The sequence below is a fragment of the Trichosurus vulpecula genome, chromosome 6 (genome assembly GCF_011100635.1).
Source record: "Trichosurus vulpecula isolate mTriVul1 chromosome 6, mTriVul1.pri, whole genome shotgun sequence".
Lineage (NCBI taxonomy): Eukaryota > Metazoa > Chordata > Mammalia > Diprotodontia > Phalangeridae > Trichosurus > Trichosurus vulpecula.
This window is the reverse complement of record NC_050578.1, coordinates 143,507,998-143,528,493: the sequence shown is the minus strand read 5'-3', so window position 1 is coordinate 143,528,493 and position 20,496 is coordinate 143,507,998. Positions and strand designations below refer to the sequence as shown.

General features: G+C 35.9%; 1 protein-coding gene across 1 annotated transcript in view; it reads right to left on the bottom strand.

Moving 5' to 3' along the window:
• Positions 1 to 20,496, bottom strand: part of LOC118854794 (ephrin type-A receptor 5-like) — a 126,460-nt gene that overhangs the window by 84,503 nt on the left and 21,461 nt on the right. Inside the window, exon 2 of the mRNA XM_036765038.1 lies at positions 6,101 to 6,165. Coding sequence (XP_036620933.1) covers positions 6,101 to 6,165 — 65 coding nt within the window. The remainder of the gene's footprint in view (positions 1 to 6,100; positions 6,166 to 20,496) is intronic.

Genomic DNA, 20,496 nt, shown 5'->3' with positions numbered 1-20,496 from the left:
CAAACTAAACATGATCATGTAATTCAATTTATATGAGCCTCATTTACCTCACCTGGAAAAAAAGAGGGCTGCAATGCATTATCTTTCAGGGCTAATCTACCTCTGAAATCCCAGCATTTTAAGGTTATAGAAAAAGCTTAAAAACAGAAACAAAAGACTAAAGCAGAAACAAAGACCAGTGTAACAGAGACATGTATTGTATGGATAAGCGGAGGATTGCCCAGACAGCTGCTGTGTGGTTAAACTTTCAGGCAAGGAGAAGGAAGGGTAACTATAGGAAAAATGATCAAAGAGAGTACTTGAAAAGAAACACGAAAGCCAAACTTCAAATGATGGGGTATGGTTCAATTTCAGGGAAACAATAGGGAAACAGAAGCCAACTTGGTATGGGACAATCAGGGGAAAAAATGAAGTAACTTTTTTGGAAGGCATTAGTCAAACTGTAAATCTAAGTGGCAGAAGAGCAACAGTCTCTCCTAACACCAGCTCTCTAAGGAAAATTAAGACAAAATCTCAGCTGTATGAATTATGCAAAGAGACCATTGTTCTGGAATTGGTCTTTTTAGCCACGTATATTCACATTGAAAGCAACACCAAAGCATCTCTGACCAGTGTGAGCCTCCCTTCTGCCTCACCAATTTCAACCTATAAAAGGGAAGGACAACTGGTAAATTACTTAACTAGGTATTGAAGACAAATCGGCCCAATGGTTGATCACTGCATATGATATTCCATCCCCAGCCATGACACAGAATGTGGCCCACACCTAGAATGTTGTCTCTCATCAACTGTGCTTCTTCACGTCCCAGCTTAAGTAACATCTCCAGCACAAAGCTTTCCTTGATTTCACAAGTTATTACCACTACCATCCCAAATAAATTAGTATACATATAATTTGTATTTGTTTTTCTGTGTTCATGTTGATTCTCTGCAGTAGAATAGAAACTCCTTGAAGGCAGGGACTGTCTTCAAATGCTCTATGTCTAGCACAAGGCCTAACATACAGTAGCTACTTAATTAATTTTTATCGAATTGAATTAAATCAGAATAAATTGAGTCCATGCACAGTTGTTCATCTGGCTAGAATCAAATATAATAAACTCTCACATTTGTCACCTACTGCACTTATTTTTGTTGCTGTTGTTGTTATATACAGGATAGTTATTTCTTCCCAGAAATATGCAAATATATCAAAGATCTTCATAAAATTACATTGACTTTAGAGCCAGAAGGGACCTCAGAGACAATCTAGAGCATTTTACTGATGAAAAATCAAGAACAGAGAGATTAAACAGCATTACTGAGATCATCTATCTAATTAGGTTGGAGATAAAGAAATAGAACACACACCTGTCTTGTGTATTTTAATTAAGATGATCATGAATATAAACATTATGTATTACAAATGAATATACACTCAACTATGTTAATAGTTATCATTCTCAAGGAAAGTACCTCAACTAAACTTCCTTCAAATTATTTCCCAAAATATAGCTATTTTAAGTATAAATTTTATATGAAGTTCCAAGGCCAACTGTCTCTCCTGAAAATTTGACATACTAAATAAAGAAATCTCAAAGTATACTCTAGATATATTAAGAATAATACTGTCTTGTATTTTGTCGTACTACTTACTGTAAAACTGTATTGCCATTGAACTGGTATTATATCTTTTCCACATTCCCCTGGCAATCAATTAGCAACTGAAATGTTGCACTATTACATCACAATATACTACCAAATCTCATTTAGGAAAAAAATATTTTTTTGCTGTACTTTACATATATTATTTTAAATGACCTCAAGTATAATATATCTGATTTATTCCTTTCTGCTAAAGCTCTACAGTGATATACCTCATCTTGGTTATCAAATACTATGCCAATGGGACATCATCTCTGGTACTTCCTACAAAGCTGCAAAGGTCTCAAATGAAGGTCTAGCAAAAGTTTATATATGGATTTTCTGAAGACTAATCAAACTAAATTTAAATGGACTCATCCACAACTGGATGACCACCAGGTAGTGAAGCTTATTGGAAGAAAAAACATATAAAATACAACTTCAGAAGGCCTTAATAGTTGTAGACCACTTTAGATGGGTGAACAATGACAAAAAAGAAGTTCAAACTTTGTTTCTGTCAAACTTTGCAGAAGAGGAATTGAGCCTAGTGTAAAAGAAAGAACAGCAAAGGAACTGGGTTCAGGTATTGACTCTGCTGCTTTGTAGTTGTGTGATTTTGGAAAAGTCACCTAACTCTTATGGGTCGTGCTTTTATTTTATTTGTAAAACCAGGGACTATATGATTTTTAAGGTTCCTTCCAATTTTAAATCCTGTTACTCTAATTCATGAAACATGAATGCCAAAGTTTTTCACTCTCTTTTGCATCTCTATAATTTTGATTTAGGGCAGAGGACTACCTCTAGCAGTGCATACAGACAGTTATTCATGGAGTAGCCAGGGTCACTAGGAAGCTGATGGATTTGCCCAGAGTCACACAGTCAGTTAAAGTTGAACCTAGGTCTTCCTGACTCCAAGGATAGGAAAGGTGTGCTACACCAAATGTACAGCTACTAAAATCATCATGAAATATATACTAGAATTACTAAATTAAATGTAACATTTCCAAGAAAAGTATCCCTTGACTCATGTCAAGAGATAATTACAAGTTTTTTTTTTAATTTGTTTTATTTTGGCTTGTTTTTAGACAGCCTGAGACCTCTGACATAACACAAGGTCAGGTTTTAGAATGAAAAGGCTTGGTTTTGTCCTTTCAGTCCTTGCTTTGGCATAAAAAGCTATGGTCCCCTGACAAATGACTTAAGCTCTCTTTTTCATTTTCCTGTCTGATCAACCTCCTAGTTTGGATTTTTGTTGTTGAAGAAGGCACCATGGTGACAGCTGTAGTACTGTACCCAGAAAAGCTAGTTCCATAATTACAGCTTTGCCAATTTTATTGTGGGACCTCAAGTTAGACATTTACTTCTATTTTGTCCTATTTCCCCACCTGTAAAATTAATATGATAACCACTCTGAATGGGGTTATTATGAGTATAAAACAAAACAATATATCAAGAATGATCAATTATAAAGAACTAAGTAGAAATCAATTATTATTACCTACTGTTTAGTCTTTAATGACTTTCACACTCACCCACAAAACTTCATCTGGCACTTTGTTTTATATCTGTTCAATGAGTGACAGTAGCATAGTTGAGTGGAAATGGACTTAGATTTGTAGTCAGAAAACCTGGGATCAAATTATGATTCTTCCCATACTACCCATGTGACCTTTGTGAAATCACTCTCAATGACTTAGTTTCCAAATGAGCAAAATGATACTGTTGTCCTAGATGATGTTTGTGATCCTTTCCTCCTCTCAATCTTTGATTTTACATTCCACTTAGTGTAATAATTATCTGCATCTCATATCACCACCCCCACTAGATCATAAGCTTCATGAAGGCAGAAATGATTTTTATCTAAATTTTGTATCTCCCCCAATACAGAGCAGAGTACTCTTTGCACAGAAACTTAATACATTTTTGATGAACTAAAGGAGTTTCCAGTCCATGAAATAAAAATCAAAGAGCTGCGTAGCCATTCTGTAATATGTAAAATGCATGAGTGACTAGAGTGTGTAGGCAACTATTCCATGAAAAATGAACTTTTATACAAAAACCCATGAGTTAAAGTGAGATAGTATACTAACTCCCCTACGTTTCTGACTATAACAGCATAAGGTCATACTTCTGACTCAAATAATCTTCTAAAGGAAACATATATGGGATGAAACTTAAGTTCCCAAAGAGTATTTATATATTGCTCTCAGTTCATCTTTAAAGGAAAAAAAATCACTCAATCTTCCCAATTATCACTCAAGTTAATGGTAATTTAAATGTTTCCATAATAAAGAACTTTTTTTTAATTGTGCTTAAAAGACATTTGAAAGCCAAAATAGCCTAGCCTGAGCCTACACATAGTACAATGGAAAGTGTCCTGGCTCAGGCTTTGAGAGGCTCCAGCTTCAAATCCCACCATGGACACTTACATCCCTTGTCACCTTAGGCAAGACATTAGCATCACTGGCCCTCTGTTCTCTCATCCGCAAAATGAGAAGTTTGAAGTAGGTGTCCTCTGAGATCCTCCCCTGCTTTCAGACTAAGTTTCTATCTCAATGGGTTCATTCCCATGATCTTTTTTTTTTTTTTACCATTCTAAATATTATTCTCTATGTAATATTTAAATAACAAAAGCATGTCATCTAAATATATAAAATACAAATAATAGCTCACATTTCCATAGATTCTTATGGGTTACAGAATGTTTGCTTCACAGAAATCTTATGTGATAATACAATTATTATTAGCCCTATGTTACAGATAAAGTAACTAGAGCTCATGAGAGGTAAATGCCTCTTGAAGATCACACAGCTTGGAAAGAACAGAGTTAAGTCGGAAGCCCCAGTCCTCTTTACTCCAGATTTAGTGTTTTTTTTAATTATGCAGCAAAGGTACATGGCTATAAAAATAACTACATCATTTCGCAATGTTGACTTTCAAAACAGCAGAAGACTTTACCAGTGAATATTAATAAGTAAGGCAAGGATTTTGGCCAACTTTTCCTACAATGCAACCTGGTAAGCTGAGATGCAACCTAACAATGTAAAATTGACTAAGTAATTTTCCTCATAAGCCAAATAATCAAAAAAACTACTTTTGATTGTGATCCTGTTATACTTTTATTGTGGATGAATGAATGTAAAAGCATTTGTTAATTATTTATAATATGCCAGCCATTGCGTTAAGCTCTGGGGCTATACATGTAACAGAAAACAATTCCTGCTCTCAAGCGACTCACACTCTAGTCAAGAGAGATGAGAAATGTAGAAAGGTTGACCTGCAAGGTAAGTAGAAAGACCTGGACTTTTTAAGAATACAGTGCCAGAGTAGATAGCAAGTTCCATTAAATACTTGAGATATGTCATCATGTTTTCCATGATTCTCAATGGAATTCTCAAGCAATTAGTATGATAATGCTCAAGTTATTATAGCAAGGAAAACACTAAACCTATTTGACCTCTTAAAGTAAAAATAAAAAAGTAGAAATGTTCCCAATTATGAAATATGTTACGTATTATACATCTGTTTCAGGACTTCATGTTTTCTAACTGGTATTTGCAGCAAAAATATCTAAGTTCATTCCAACAGGGGATTTTATTTTTCAACTAGACAAAACAAATCTAAAGGATAACTTTCTTCAATTTATCATAGAATCATTGTTTTAAAAATAAAGACAAAGCATGCAAGATTTTAATTCACTTGCTTTAAACAATCTCTCCCAAAATTAAAAAAAAAGAATAAAGATGACAAACAAGTACAGAAGGAGATGTTTTTCCCCTTTAGTGAAAGAGGGAAAAAATTGATTAGTTACTAAAAGTCATTCAGGGCAAATATGTTCTTTAAAAAGTCCTCAATGGAAACACATATGAATCTCAAGAGAGGAACTTTGAAATGTGATGTAGCTCCAGATATGAGAATAGTCTTCCCTCAGAGGAACAACATGGAAGCTCTAAATGTTTCCCATTGTAATGAATAAAATAAAAATAGTCAGGCTTTGGCTTTAACTCAACTTTTTTCATATACAAATAATTTCAATTCATCTTTTATGACCTATGTGATATAGGTGTGTAATAGTAGTAAACTGCCAATCAACTAAAATGTTCCACTTGTCAATAAATTAATCCCAATAGTTTGGCAATAGCTTTCCTCTGAAATATCTTTTCATTTCACATAATTGTAACAAACCCCTACCAAAGCCATCACAAAATAAAGTTAGAAACCTGAATCAAAATACCCTTCTCGTAATAAATGAGTAAATAATGCAACCATAAATAAGCTACTGGCCTTCCTTAGCAGACTCTTCCTTCCAAACCAGCAACACCGCCCCACCCCAAACATAGGTTTGCTTTGTTGTTGTTCTTAACTCCTCCTAAAAATAAGTCTCTTCTGGGAGTTTAAAACCATCACATGTACCTTAACATAGAAATTATTCATGCAGATTGTTACTTATGAGAAAAAGAAATATTGAAAGACTTACCCCATTTTTTGGGTAAGCAATCCATCCTAGATCCCCCATTACTGTGCGTGAATCTAGCAAATTCACTAAAAAAGGAAAGAAAGAAAAACATCAAAACAGGAATTAAAGAGAAGTCACTATTCTCACAGCTTCTGCAACTCTGCCTAGTGTTTTACAAACTCACATTAGATTAACCATTCATTATAAAAAAGCATTTTAAAAGAAGTTATTTTAGTGATCCAAGTTGTAAACTTAAGTAAATATTTTTTAAAAAACTTAGTACATGCTGCAAAAATATAAAAACAGGTCATTCTCAATGTTTATTTTTTCCACATGATTTGTAAGACTTTCATACTTTTTGTAAATTGAAATCATGTCACAAGGCGAGACTATATATATTTTAGGTTAAGCTGCAGCCATAAGATTATAGCTCAACTCATTGCATTTTGTTCTGGAAAGCTGTTATGGAAACAATTAGCAAACAATTTACATTAACTAGCAATAAACTATTCCCAAGCCTATAATGCTTTTTGTGGTATTACCCAAAATCTGTAGTTCAAACAGTAAGTGTAATTAAGAAATAAATCTACACACACTTAACCAAGCCAAGTAAAGAGATTGCTGCTCTCAGGGCTGTTGCTACATTTAAAGGTCTGCTACATTCTTTGGTGTTACATTCATCTCTTGTAATAGAAAAATATTCTGTTTCCAGTTATGGTGGCGAGAGAGAGAGAGAGAGACAGAGAGAGAGAGAGAGAGAGAGACAGAGAGAGAGACAGAGAGAGAGACAGAGAAAGAGAGACAGAGAGAGACAGAGAGAGAGACAGAGGCAGAGACAGAGAGAAACAGAGATGGAAAGAGATAGAGAGAGAGGATAGATATCTGTATCGACATACAGATATATTTACACAGATTTATAGACACCATATATAGAGAGAGAAAGAAAAAGAAAGAAAAAAGGAAGGCAGGAAGGCAGGAAGGCAGAAAGGCAGAAAGGCAGAAAGGCAGGAAGGCAGGAAGGCAGGAAGGAAGGAAGGAAGGAAGGAAGGTAGGAAGGAAGGTAGGAAGGAAGGCAGAGAGGCTGTATTGATTTAATTGAACAAGTTACCTTCAGGTTGTTTTAACGCTACAGTATCAAGGAGCAAGATATTATACAAAGAGCTGTCCAAAGGTGTAATGAAGTCCTTTTACAGGTTATAACAAGCCCTTATGATTACCGCATTAGTCAGCATGATTTGTCACTGAGAAAAGAGGAACTGAAGTTCTGTGCATAAGTGAAGGGAGGGAGGGGAAAATATTTATATGGTTCCTGTTACATACAGGCTGCTGTGCTGTTTTTTTTAAATAAATTTTACAATTGAGGAAACTGAGATCAACAGAGATAAGTGACTTGCCTAAGATCACATGGCTAGTTCCAAGTGTGAGATATGCCCTGAGACAGTAGATAGATTAGAGGGTTTGGACCCTGGAAGGATTGGGTTTGACTTCTGCCAGTGATACTTGTGTGACCAGCTGTGTGACCTTGCGCAACTCACACAGCCTCTCTGGGTCTGAGTTCAAATGAAAAAAAAAAATAGACTAAATGGCTTCTAAGGTTCCTTCAAGCTCTAAATCTATGATCCTATATATAGACCTCATATCCTCAAGAAGCATGGAGTCTGCTAAACTAGAGTATGCTTCAAAATTGTGTTCAACAGGAAGAGCCGAAGTTTTCTGAAACTATGCCTGTGTAAAATTCAGTTGCAGCATGGAGAAGCAGAGGGGAGAGTCCCATTGAAGGTGCTGGGAAGAAGCAAGTCTATGCCCCTGAAAATCTCAGTCTCTATCCTCAAAGTATTTGGGAGAAAAGATGAGAGATATTATAAGACCAGAAAGAAAGGGATTGTGGTTAGAGGTATCTGTACGTCATACTTCTAGAGGTAATTAACATGACACATATAGCCGACAGTCACTCTAGGGACAAAAGACGAAAGTTCCCCCCAATGCCCCAGGGAGGAAACATGGCCTTCAGGAAGGAAAATATGTTTCTCCAGAAGTTAGCACCTCAGAGCAAATCCCCTTCACTCTTACTAGTTATTGCTCCACTAGGAGGTTTTTTTTTTTCCATCATACTTCTACTTTACTACATTCCCATGGTATTAATATGTGAACTAATTTTAGGTCACTAATTTTAGGTCACTGGGGTAATTCTGTGTTTATTGCTCATGATATGACAGGAACACTATACAAGAGCTGAGCTACAAGACAAGAAGAAGTGTGTTTGCCCATCCTGATGATTTAATATGATGTTCACAAAGGGCAAAGAAGCAATTTTGGCATGGAAGAAGGTGCCTTGGATTTGGAGCCAAAAAGATTTCAGAATCTTCACTCTAATACATAATGAAAGGGTACCCATCTTTCCTCATCTATGAAATTGGGATAAAAATATATGTAGCAGTCACTTCATTGTGGTGATGAGAGCACTTTGCATACTTTAAAGCATATTGCAAATATTAGTCATTCTTATAGATTTTAGTTTTAGAATACTGGCTACCAGTTACCAGTTTTCTTTCAGCCATAGCAACACAAGAATATCATCTACTAAAGCTTAGATATGACCTAAATCAGTTCACATTTAGCAGCAGCCTGTCTGTGAGTGCCTAGTAGATAGGCCAAAGCCAATTAATCCATTGGTTCTATTATCTTCTGGTTCAGTTCCACCACTACCCACCTGAAATTCCCCACTATAGAAATAAAGCCTAAATATCTGAGGCAACCTAATAAAGGATTGGGATTTCATAGGAAAACTAACAAAGAAATACATTATCTCTTCCAGGTCACTATAGGTCAAATTTATTCCCTCAATTCAATATCTATGGAAATGATGGTATGACCTAGAAGTCACTGTTCCTACGATGCTCTTTTTCCCTTATATCAGCTATTGAAAAATAAGACACTTTTGAAAGAGATAAATTACAATTGTGAAATTTAAGAATATATGTCCTAAATCCATTACTGAATTGATGAAAAGAAGTGTTATCTTATTTTTTAACAATATGACAGTCACTAAGCATTCTCTAGACTACAATTACAGTGATTAAATTGTTCAGAACTGTATATATGCTTGTTGTAAATTGCAATGGATGCACAATGAATATTGATCTTCATTGTACAACTTAATTAAAACTTGTCCTGGAGAAGCCACTAATGAATATAATTAGAAGAAATGTTTGATACCACAGAATTACTTTGGAAGACATTAATTAGGTAAAAGAAGTTCCATGGAAAATGTTTTTAATTCATTATCTTTCTTTCAGAGAAATTGATATCATTAAGCCCATAGATATACTTCCAAGTTGACTTTTGTGTTTCATTGTCTAATCTGGATAAATATGGGCTATTCCACCCACATAGGGCTTCAGTTCATCTTGAAAAATTGCTCCTTCAGGGTCAATGAATATTTATTCTGATTGCTAAAAGAATGCTTAGATCATTAAAGAGATTAGCAATAAAAATGCAATTCAGGAAACTGCTCATTGGAACCAGTAGCTGAATTGTCAATACAAATTTTATAGCTGCCAACTCTCCCCTCCCAACAAAACAAAACAAAAATGAGAAATAACTATAGTGTTCCATAGTAAATATATATATATATATATATATATATATATATATATATATATATATATATATATATATATTTTAAAAAGTAACGACTTGCATCTGTGATACCATTTGGAATGAATGTATGAAAAAGTTAAACTTCTACATCTTACTCTTCTGTACTTGTAAAATGATGAAGGGAGAAGAGGATTGCTTGTCTGGCATCCTCTTTATGTGCTTGTCTATCTTCTACTCATCAATACCTTCAAAAATTCTTTAGCCAACATCTATGAAGCTTCTATGAAGCATTTTAATAGGTGTGAGAATTTGAAGCAGAGCTATAACCCAGGCAGTACAAAGATTAGAGGATTTGGAGCCCCAAAGACTGGGATTAAACCTTGCATGTGATGCTTGCCAGGTGTATGACCTCATTCAAGTCATTTAAACTCTCTCTATCTGAATGTGTCTCAAATATAAAATGAAGGGAATTAGCCCATAAAATTCCTTCTAGTTCTAAATCTGTTATCCCATGAACACAGGTCATCAAGGAGCTCAAAATCTATTAAATAAAAATGGACTACTTTGGGGGGGTGGAGCCAAGATGGCTGCTGGAAAGCAAGAACCTGCTTAAGCTCCACCCCAGGTCCCTCCAAACACATATAAAAATGGCTCTCAACAAATTCCAGAGTTGCAGAACCCAAGAAATAGCAAATGGAAGCAGGGCTCCAGCCCAGGACAGCCTGGATGGTCGCTGGGAAGGCTCTATCATATGGAGCTGGGAGCAGAGCCCAGCATGGGCTTTGCCAGGACCAACCAGACTGAGATCTGGGCAAAACAGGCATAGTGCCCCAAATCGGTGAGCTGTGGCAGTTACCAGACTTCTCAACCCACGAACTTCAAAGACAGCAGAGAAGGTTAGTGGGAAAAGCTGTGGGGAACAGAGGGAAAGGAGTTTGTTGTGGGCCACTGCCCCAGGGGTGGTGGAGGTGGTACAGCTCTGAGGCTGCTTACAGAGCTACAGATGCAGTTGCTTCTGGCCCCAGGCCCACATACTGGGAGGAATTTAGCTGCAGATTAGAGTAGGAGTGCAAACCTTGCTTTGCCCTGCCTGGATCTGGGCCACAATCCGGGTTGGTGGTACTTGGGGGAGGAGGAGTGCTGCTGTGACAGAGCTTGCTGTGTAGAAGTAGCTCTGAAAATAGCAGTGCAGCCCCTCAAGCTTGGGACAAATTACTCTCTACTCTGCAAGCAGTCATACCCCCATCAAAAGCTCAAGGGTAAAGTAGTTGGCTGGGAACATGAACAGGTAGCTAAAATGATCTCAGATTCAGACTCAGACTTTGAAATCCTTTTTTAGTGACAATGAAGACCAAAACATACAGGCAGAAGAAGTTGACAAAGTCAAAAAGCCTACATCAAAAGCCTCCAAGAAAAATATGAATTGGTCTCAGGCCATGGAAGAACTCAAAAAGGATTTGGAAAAGCGAGTTAGAGAAGTAGAGGAAAAATTGGTAAGAGAAATGAGAGTGATGTGAGAAAACCATGAAAAACAAGTGAAAGACTTGCTAAAGGAGACCCCAAAAAATACTGAAGAAAATAACACCTTAAAAAATAGACTAACTCAAATGTCAAAAGACCTCCAAAAAGACAATAAGGGGAAAAATGCCTTGAAAGGAAGAATTAGCTAAATGGAAAAGGAGATCCAAAAGACCACTGAATAAAATACTATCTTAAAATTAAATTGGAGAAAGTGGAAGCTAGTGATGTTATGAGAAATGAGGATATTATAAAATAGAACCAAAGGAATGAAAAAATGGAAGACAATGTGAAATATCTCATTGGAAAAACCCATGTCCTGGAAAATAAATCTAGGAGAGATAATGTAAAAATTATTGAACTACCTGAAAGCCATGATCAAAAAAGAGTCTAGACATCATCTTTCAAGAAATTATCAAAGAGAACTGTCCTGATATTCTAGAGCCAGACAGTAAAATAGAAATTGAAAGAATCCACCAATCACCTCCTGAAAAAGATCCCAAAAAGGAAACTCTTAGGAATATTGTCGCCTAATTCCAGAGCTCCCAGATCAAGGAGAAAATACTGCAAGCAGTCAGAAAGAAACAATTTCAGTATTGTGGAAACACAATCAGGATAATACAGGATGTAGCAGCATTTACATTAAGTTTTCAAAGGGCTTGTAATATGATATTCCAGAGGTCAATGGAGCTAGGATTAAAACCAAGAATCACCTACCCAGCAAAACTGAGTACCATGCCCTAAGGCAAAATAAGGATTTTCAACAAAATAGAGGACTTTCAAGCTTTCTCAGTGAAAAGACCAGAACTGAATAGAAAATTTGACTTTCAAAGACAAGAATCAAGAGAAGCATGAAAAGGTAAACAAGAAAGAGAAATCATAAGGGACTTACTAAAGTTGAACTGTTTTGTTTACATTCCTACCTAGAAAGATGATGTGTGTAAATCATGAGACCTCAGTATTAGGGTAGCTGAAGACAATATAGATAGACAGACAGATAGATAGATAGATAGATAGATAGATAGATAGATAGATAGATAGATACAGAGATACAGAGATACAGAGATACATAGATAGATATAGATACATAGACAGAGGGCACAGGGTGAGTTGAATATGAAGGAATGATATCTAAAAAAATCAAACTAAGGAATGAGAGAGGAATATATTGAGAGAGGGAGAAAGGGAGAGATAGAATGGGTAAATTATCTCACATAAAAATGGCAAGAAAAAGCAGTTCTGTAGGAAGGGAAGAGGGAGCAGGTGAGGGGGAATGAGTGAATGTTGCTCTCATTCGATTTGACCTGAAGAGGGAATAACATACACACTCAATTGGGTATCTTACCCCACAGGAAAGAAGGAGGAAGGAGATAAAAAGGGGGGACAATAGAAGGGATGGCAGATAGGGTGAAGAGGCAATCAAAAACAAACACTTTCAAAAAGGGACAGGGTCCAGGGAGGAAAATTGAATAATGTAGGATAGGATAGGAAGGAGCAAAACATAGTTAATCTTTCACAACATGAATATTGTGGAAGTGTTTTGCATAATGATACACATGTGGCCTATGTTGAATTACTTGCCTTCTTAGGGAGGGTGGGTGGGGAGGGAAGAAGTTAGAGAATTTGGAACTCAGAGTTTTAAAAGCAGATGTTCAAAAAAAAAAGAAGTTTTTGCATGCAACTAGGAAATAAGATATATGGGCAATGGGGCATAGAAATCTATCTTGTCCTACAAGAAAGTAAGGGAAAAGGGGATGGGGTGGGGGAGTGGGGTGACAGAAAGGAAGGTTGACTGGGGAATGGGGCAATCAGAATATATGCCATCTTGGAGTGGGGGGGAGGGTAGAAATGGGGAGAAAATTTGTAATTCAAACTCTTGTGAAAATTAATGCTGAAAACTAAAAGTATTAAATAAATATATAATTATGTTGTAAAATTACATAAACACTATTTTTATTATGTTGTTATTGTAGTCATTATCATTGTTTTGGTCATGGTGGTTGTTTTTGTGATGATGGTGTTAAGAGTAGTAGTGATTTTTATGAGATACACTTGGGACATGTTAGAGATTTTCCCCAAAATGGTTAAACCTAATTTCTATTATACACTTGCAGTGATTTTCCTGGTCACAGATATTATGACCAGAAAGAGACCAGAGGGAATTCTTAAGGAAATTGAAGTTTGGGGCAAGAAATTGATAGCCATGAGAGAAAAAAAAGTTGTGTTTTAATCATTGCTTCCAAAGGATTTATTGGCTACAAAAGATAAAAAAATATGTATTTCTAATGTAAATAGTTTGATAAATAGAATCATTTTGAGAATGGTATTTGGATTTCTGGGTGATGTCTTTAAAATTGGAAAAATGGGCTAATGGTCAATAATGGAGTATACTCTGTCAGAGTGTACTTTATTTTCTGTCTCTATATCACATATTTAATAGACTATGTCATGGATTAATGTAAGTATTTACAGTCTATGAAGAAGTCAAATTATAGATCTATACAATAATTAGTATTAGACAAACTCCAAAGAACAGGTCAGCTATAAAACCCATTTCCTCAAATGTCTATATGCAAATTAACAAGGTAGGAAGAGCAAAGTGAGCTAAAGATCTCAACATGAAGAGCTAAATGTGACTTTATAAATATCATAGAGAGTAGCTGGAAAGAATCCATGACTAGATTATGGTTACAAAAGGTATGCCTTTATAAAAGTGAAAAAAGGAAATTAAAAAGGGGAGTAGACTGTCATTACATATTGATTTACACTCAAGAAGAAATTTTGAAATCAGGATGATTGTGGTAGAGACAAATTGAATACAGACAAATAGAAGCAGAAGTGGAAACATTTTTTTTTCAGTTTACTACCAGCCACTTGCAAGGAAAGAGGTAAGAGATGATGGGTTAAAGAAAGAGATCAGAGGCTCAATATGGAGGCATGGCATAGCAGCGATGAGTAGTATAAATTACTCAGTCAATTGCATGAAGTCTATCTCTGCCAAAAGCATAGCAGCTAATAATTTATTGACTTGCCATAATAATAATTTCATCTTTTAAAAGGTAAAGAAATCAAAATGTTCTACATCAGATTTTTACTAGTAGGAGGTACTGGCTGATATAGTCTAAATGATGAGAACTTTGCTGGGGTTGGTGGGAAGGAAATGAAATAGCCACTTAGTCTTAGAATTTGTGAGAGCAATGGAGAAGAAAGTCATAGTTTGACGTGTGTAATTGATTTTTGGATAAAATATGTCAATAGTTCTGATAAAGGATAGGTGGAATCTAATGGCCTACAATGTTCAAGAGAAGTTAGCTTGGAAGGGAAGTACTCAATAATAATCATAACTAAAAATATATACAGAGAATAATTCTGATGAGGAAAAAGGATGTTGTTCAAAAAGACAAGTTTCTGCATAGTGAAGTCATTAACTAATTTAAATTTTAAAAGTTAAATAATAAAAATGGAAAAAGGCAAGTAACAAAGGATACAAAAATGTGCCATTGTCCTATAGAAGAGTAATGGAGGTGTCAAAGCTCAGAATAAATTGAAATTGTCAAGACAAATTAAGGATGAAATAAACTGTTACTTTGTTAATTTAAATCTATACTGGGGAAAATAGCATGATCAAAGAAGGATTAAAGTCACTATTTAAGTGGATTTGACGATAGTAACTGAACTGAGAAAAGAAATAATATCTGAACTTTTATTTTCTCTCTTTTTTCTGAAAAGGAGAATAATCGTTGGACTGGAAACGATAGAATAAAAATAGTTAACAGGCAGTTGATTCCCTAAATTAAGTTAAAATAGAAATAAAGCTCCTACCTGCTCTGGACAAATTGAAGTCACTGGGTCACATGATTTCTGTCTCAAGATATCAAAAGAAGGTATAGATGATAATATTAATGAGGTTGCAGATGTCACAAAAAGAACATGGTAGATAGAGTCAGGATTCACAAAGTTCTTGAGAGTCTGCATTGAATCTAACAAGAGGATCTTTCACAGGAATAAATGTAAAGTCTCACCTTTAGATTTTACAATCAACTTGACAAGAAAAATGCAGGGGTTATCAGGCTTTTGAAGTCCTTTCAGTCCATGTCTTGTACAAATTGGTTGAAGAAAATGGGGATGTTTAACTTGAAGAAAAGTAGCTCCAGTACAGACATCATAGCTATCCTATGGTATTTGAAAGTTATCATGTAGAAGGAAGAAAACAAGTGCCTAGTATGTGTCAGCTACTGTGCTAAGTGTGTTACAAATATCTTATTTGATTCTTCCAACCACCTTGTGCCATAGGTGATATTATTATCCATCCCCCTTTTTTTAACAGATGAAGATACTAAGGTATCCAGAAATTAAGAGTGCCCAGGGCACACAGCTAGTAAGTACAAGTAGCTGAATGTGAATGGTTTAAACACAATTTACACAGTATTCCTTTTTGGGGGGATATTGGTTGGCCAATGATGTCCCTTCAAATTCTAGAATCCTGCGTTCTGTTACTTACCTGAAGTGCCACTCATGTAGTTACACAGTGCTGTAGTTGTTCCTGAGGGAACTACAAGTCATTATCAAATTTCAAACAGTAAATCCTGACTTGCTAAGAAATTGAGAGATCTGTTCAGTGTACAAAGGGAAGCATAAATCTGAGGATCATATATAATTTTAAATTCTGTTCCTCAAAGCTCGGCACATTTTTAAATGATAAGCAGGAAACCACAGGGCATGCACTTGTCCATGCATATTTTGTCTTCAAATGTAAAATGAAGTCAATGAAAACAATTAGAATAAAATGGAAAATATATGCAAAGCAGATTCTCTGTTTTGAGTGAAGCCTTATCCTGGTCTCTAATTATCTCTAATGCTTGATTGAAATATACAAAACTGTGAAAACAATCTATATAATCATTAACTTTCTAGCCTTCAGGGTAGGACAAATGATGATGAAGTCTAAACTTGCACCAAAGCCTTTTTTTAAGATAACGCACAAGGGGAATATTTGCACATGCTCATATGGAACATTTTCAACAGGGCTGCATGTATTAGGAATGGACAAACAGATGGGTGAGCCTGGAATAGTTAGTCTAAAATGAGTAGTGACTCAAATTTTCACTGAAAACGTGAATTGTGCTAATCAAATAAACATTACCAGCTTTCATTTTGATAAAATCATTGTAACTAATGTATTTCTGTGGCTTATCTAGACAAAGAGACCAGGATAATTTTTAAGTAAATTTATGGCATGGCACTTTTTTTTTCATTATCAATCAAATTTTGATCAATATGTTCAAAGAAACAATGGCCTAATGTCCCTAGTGGGGGCATGTCAGCATTTTAGGACAATTATCTATAACATGAAATATCTTCTTGATTCTACTTGAGTGTAAAAATATGATTGGACTTAAAGTACTGTGGACTTGAGATCACCAGGCAAGTCACTAAAGCACTGAGCATAGCTTAAAGGAATAGATTTAATCTGGCTCAGTTCTATTCTAGAAGAATCATAGAACAATGGGTCTTTTTCTAGGGTCAACTTGAGATTTTACATCTTTTCTGGTTTATTCTTAGATCATCCTAGAAGTACAAAAAAATTAGAATTCCAAGCATCAACCCAAACACATGCAAAAGAATTGCACCTTGAAGTCAAATCAGAAAAGCTGGGTAAACTGAATATCATTCCAATATTGGTCATTTTGCTACTGGGTTATTATTATATTTTAAATTTTAATTTGATATATTATTTAAAGTTTTAAAAGCTAATGGTCACCTTGAGTTAATCTTTGTTTCCTGATCCCAAGCAACGTTTTTAGAAAAATAAACACAACTTTTTTTTTTGTCAGAAGTTCCACAACCAATTTAAAAATAATTTCTAAAATGTTCAGCATTTTGACATAATTATCATGCTAAATGCAGAACATTAAAACTAAAACTTTAAATTTTCTACAATCTCTTATGTTAAAAAATGCAAAAAAGGCAAAGGAGTTTCACCTAACAAACACCTTCTCCTTAGCATCTACACAGAACCTACAAGATGAAATGTCCTGACAGCTGAATTCCCCAATTCCTTGACCATTCACTGATTGAATTAAGCTTTCCATCACCCTCAGAGCAGTAAATGCTTTGAGTCATTAACTTTCTCCTAGTGACTCCTGGTATGAACATTTGGCATTCATTTCTTTTGAAGCAATTATATTGCCATTTACTAAAACATGTAGAGGACTAGGAAGAGGTAAGACATTGAAAATTCACCTACCACAATATAAAGACTTGAGGTTTCTTCACAGGAGAAGCATCTCTACTTGTTCCAAAATGCCTTCATTTGAAAGATCAGTGTCAAAACTTACTTCCTCCACTAAAATTCTCCTTCAGTGCCTAATGGGGAGATGGATTTCTGTCTGGAAAGATCTATCAATGGAGTGCAAGCTTTGTTATGTACAGTGGCATACCATACAAGCTGGCAAGGGTCTGATGGTGTGCCTGACAATAGCTTACTGTAGGTGTGAGAAGCAGCTTGGCTAAAGTAAAAGACATAACTCAATGGAAGATAGGCCACAAGACCTTTATATCTTGTTTTAGTTTTTGTCCAGAGCAGCTCTCAAATTGTAGACAATCTCAAGTGTAGAACAAGAACTCAGATTAGAAAAAAAAACTCAGATTTTGTTTAAGTGCTAAGGAGCTTAAGCGATAATAGCCTCAGCCAATCTAAACTTGTATCTTCACATTCACAAAATACATGTTTGACATGTTAATTTATACTCTAGGAATGCTGATGGTATAGGTATTAAAACCAACATTCCTATAAATGTAATTTTGACTCCTGGCTTTGTAATCTTTTGAAATCATTCCCTCTTTCACTTTACTATGAATAGCCAGATAATGTATAAACTATTCTGTAAACTATTCTTAATTCTTAGGTATCTGAATTTATTTACAGATTTGGTGAGATGAGTAGAATGTTATATTATTTTCATTCTGTCCTATTATGTGATGAGAAAGTAGTAACTTTTGGGGAGTGTGTATAAGTATGTATGCATATATATATATATATATACATATAGATATATATGCACACACACACATATATACACACATACACATGCATACATGTATTATATATGTATGTATGCATACATACGCATAGATACAAATGAAGATAGATTATACACACACACACACACACAAAGTAGGTAAAACACATGAAATTTTGAGGGAGTCTGAAGAAATTGCTAAGAGGATGCAAAAGCCTTAAAAGTAAGCTAGCAATATGATGGCTAAGTATTTCAGAAATTCAGCACATACATATGGATATATATATATAATATATTGTATAGCACATATCATCCCTTGCAGTCTGGATTGGGAACAGTTAAAAAGGACTATGAAATCCTCTTAAGATACAACATTAATGGGGTGGAGCCAAGATGGTGGCTGGAAAGCAGGGACTTGCGTGAGCTCCCCACCAAGTCCCTCCAAAAACCTATAAAAAATGGCTCTGAACAAATTCTAGAACTGCATAACCCACAAAATAGCAGAGAGGAGCAGGGATCCCACCCAGGACAGCCTGGATGGTCGCTGGATGAGGTCTATCGCACATGGAGTGGAGGGGAGCGTAGCCCAGAGTGGGCAGCGGCAGTATTAAACAGATCAGGAGCCTGCAGCAGGCCCTAGCACCCTGAATCAGTGAGCTGTGGCAGTTACCAGACTTCTCAAACCACAAACACCAAAGACAACAGAGAAGGTTAGTGGGAAAAGCTGTGGGGGACAGAGTTTGTGGTTCGGCCACCGCACCAGGGGCAGCGGGGGAGGTGCAACTACAGAACTACAGCTGCAGTTACTTCCAGCCCCAGGCCCATGTGGTGGGAGGAAATAAGTGGCAGATCAGAGCTGGAGTGAAGAGCCTGCTGAAGATTTGCATCAGGTCCAGGTTGGTGGTTCTTGAGGAAGGAGGAGTGCTGGGGTGGCAGAGCTGGCTGTTTAGAAATAGCTCTGAAATCAAAGGCCCATCCCTTCAAGCTTGGAACAAAGTATTCTTTGCTCTACAAGCAGTCATACCCAGACAAAAAACTCAAGGGTCAAGTAAGGTGGCTGGGGACATGGCCAGGCAGCGAAAACACACCCAGATTCACTCTCAGACTTTGGAATCTTTCTTTGGTGACAAAGAAGGGCAAAACATATGGCCTGAAGAAGTTAAAAAAGTGCAAGAGCCTCCAAGAAAAACATGAACTGGTCTCAGGCCATGGAAGAGCTCAAAAAGGAGTTGGAAAAGCAAGTTAGAGAAGCAGAGGAAAAATTGGGAAGAAAAATGAGAATAATGCAAGAAAACCATGAAAAACAAGTCAATGACTTGATAAAGGAGACCCAAAAAAATACTGAAAAAAATATTGAAGAAAACAACACTTTAAAAAATAGACTAACTCAAATGGCAAAAGAGCTTCAAAAAGCCAATGAGGAGAAGAATGCTTTGAAAAGCAGAATTACCCAAATGGAAAAGAGGTCCAAAAGACCACTGAAGAAAATACTATCTTAAAAATGAGATTGGAGCAAGGGGAAGCTAGTGACTTTGTGAGAAATGAGGATATTATAAAACAGAACCAAAGGAATGAAAAAATGGAAGACAATGTGAAATATCTCATTGGAAAAACCACTGACCTAGAAAATAGATCCAGGAGAGATAATTTAAAAATTATTGGACTACCTGAAAGCCATGATCAAAAAAAAGAGCCTAGATATCATCTTTCAAGAAATTATCAAGGAGAATTGCCCTGATATTTTAGAGCCAGAGGGTAAAATAGAAATTGAAAGAATCCACAGATCGCCTCCTCAAATAGATCCCAAAAAGAAAACTCCTAGGAACATTGTCACCAAATTCCAGAGCTCCCAGGTCAAGGAGAAAATACTGTAAGCAGTCAGAAAGAAACAATTTGAATATTGTGGAAATTTGTTTTTAATCAGGATAACACAGGATCTGGCAGCTTCCATGTTAAGGGACTGGAGGGCTTGTAATATGATATTCCAGAGGTCAATGGAGCTAGGATTAAAACCAAGAATCACCCACCCAGCAAAACTGAGTATCATGCTCCAAGGCAAAAATATGGATTTTCAATAAAATAGAGGACTTTCAAGCTTTCTCAGTGAAAAGACCAGAGCTGAATAGAAAATTTGACTTTCAAACATAAGAATCAAGAGAAGCATGAAAAGGTAAACAAGAAAGAGAAATCATAAGGGATTTACTAAAGTTGAACTGTTTTGTTTACATTCCTACCTAGAAAAATGATGTGTATGATTCATGAGACCTCAATATCATA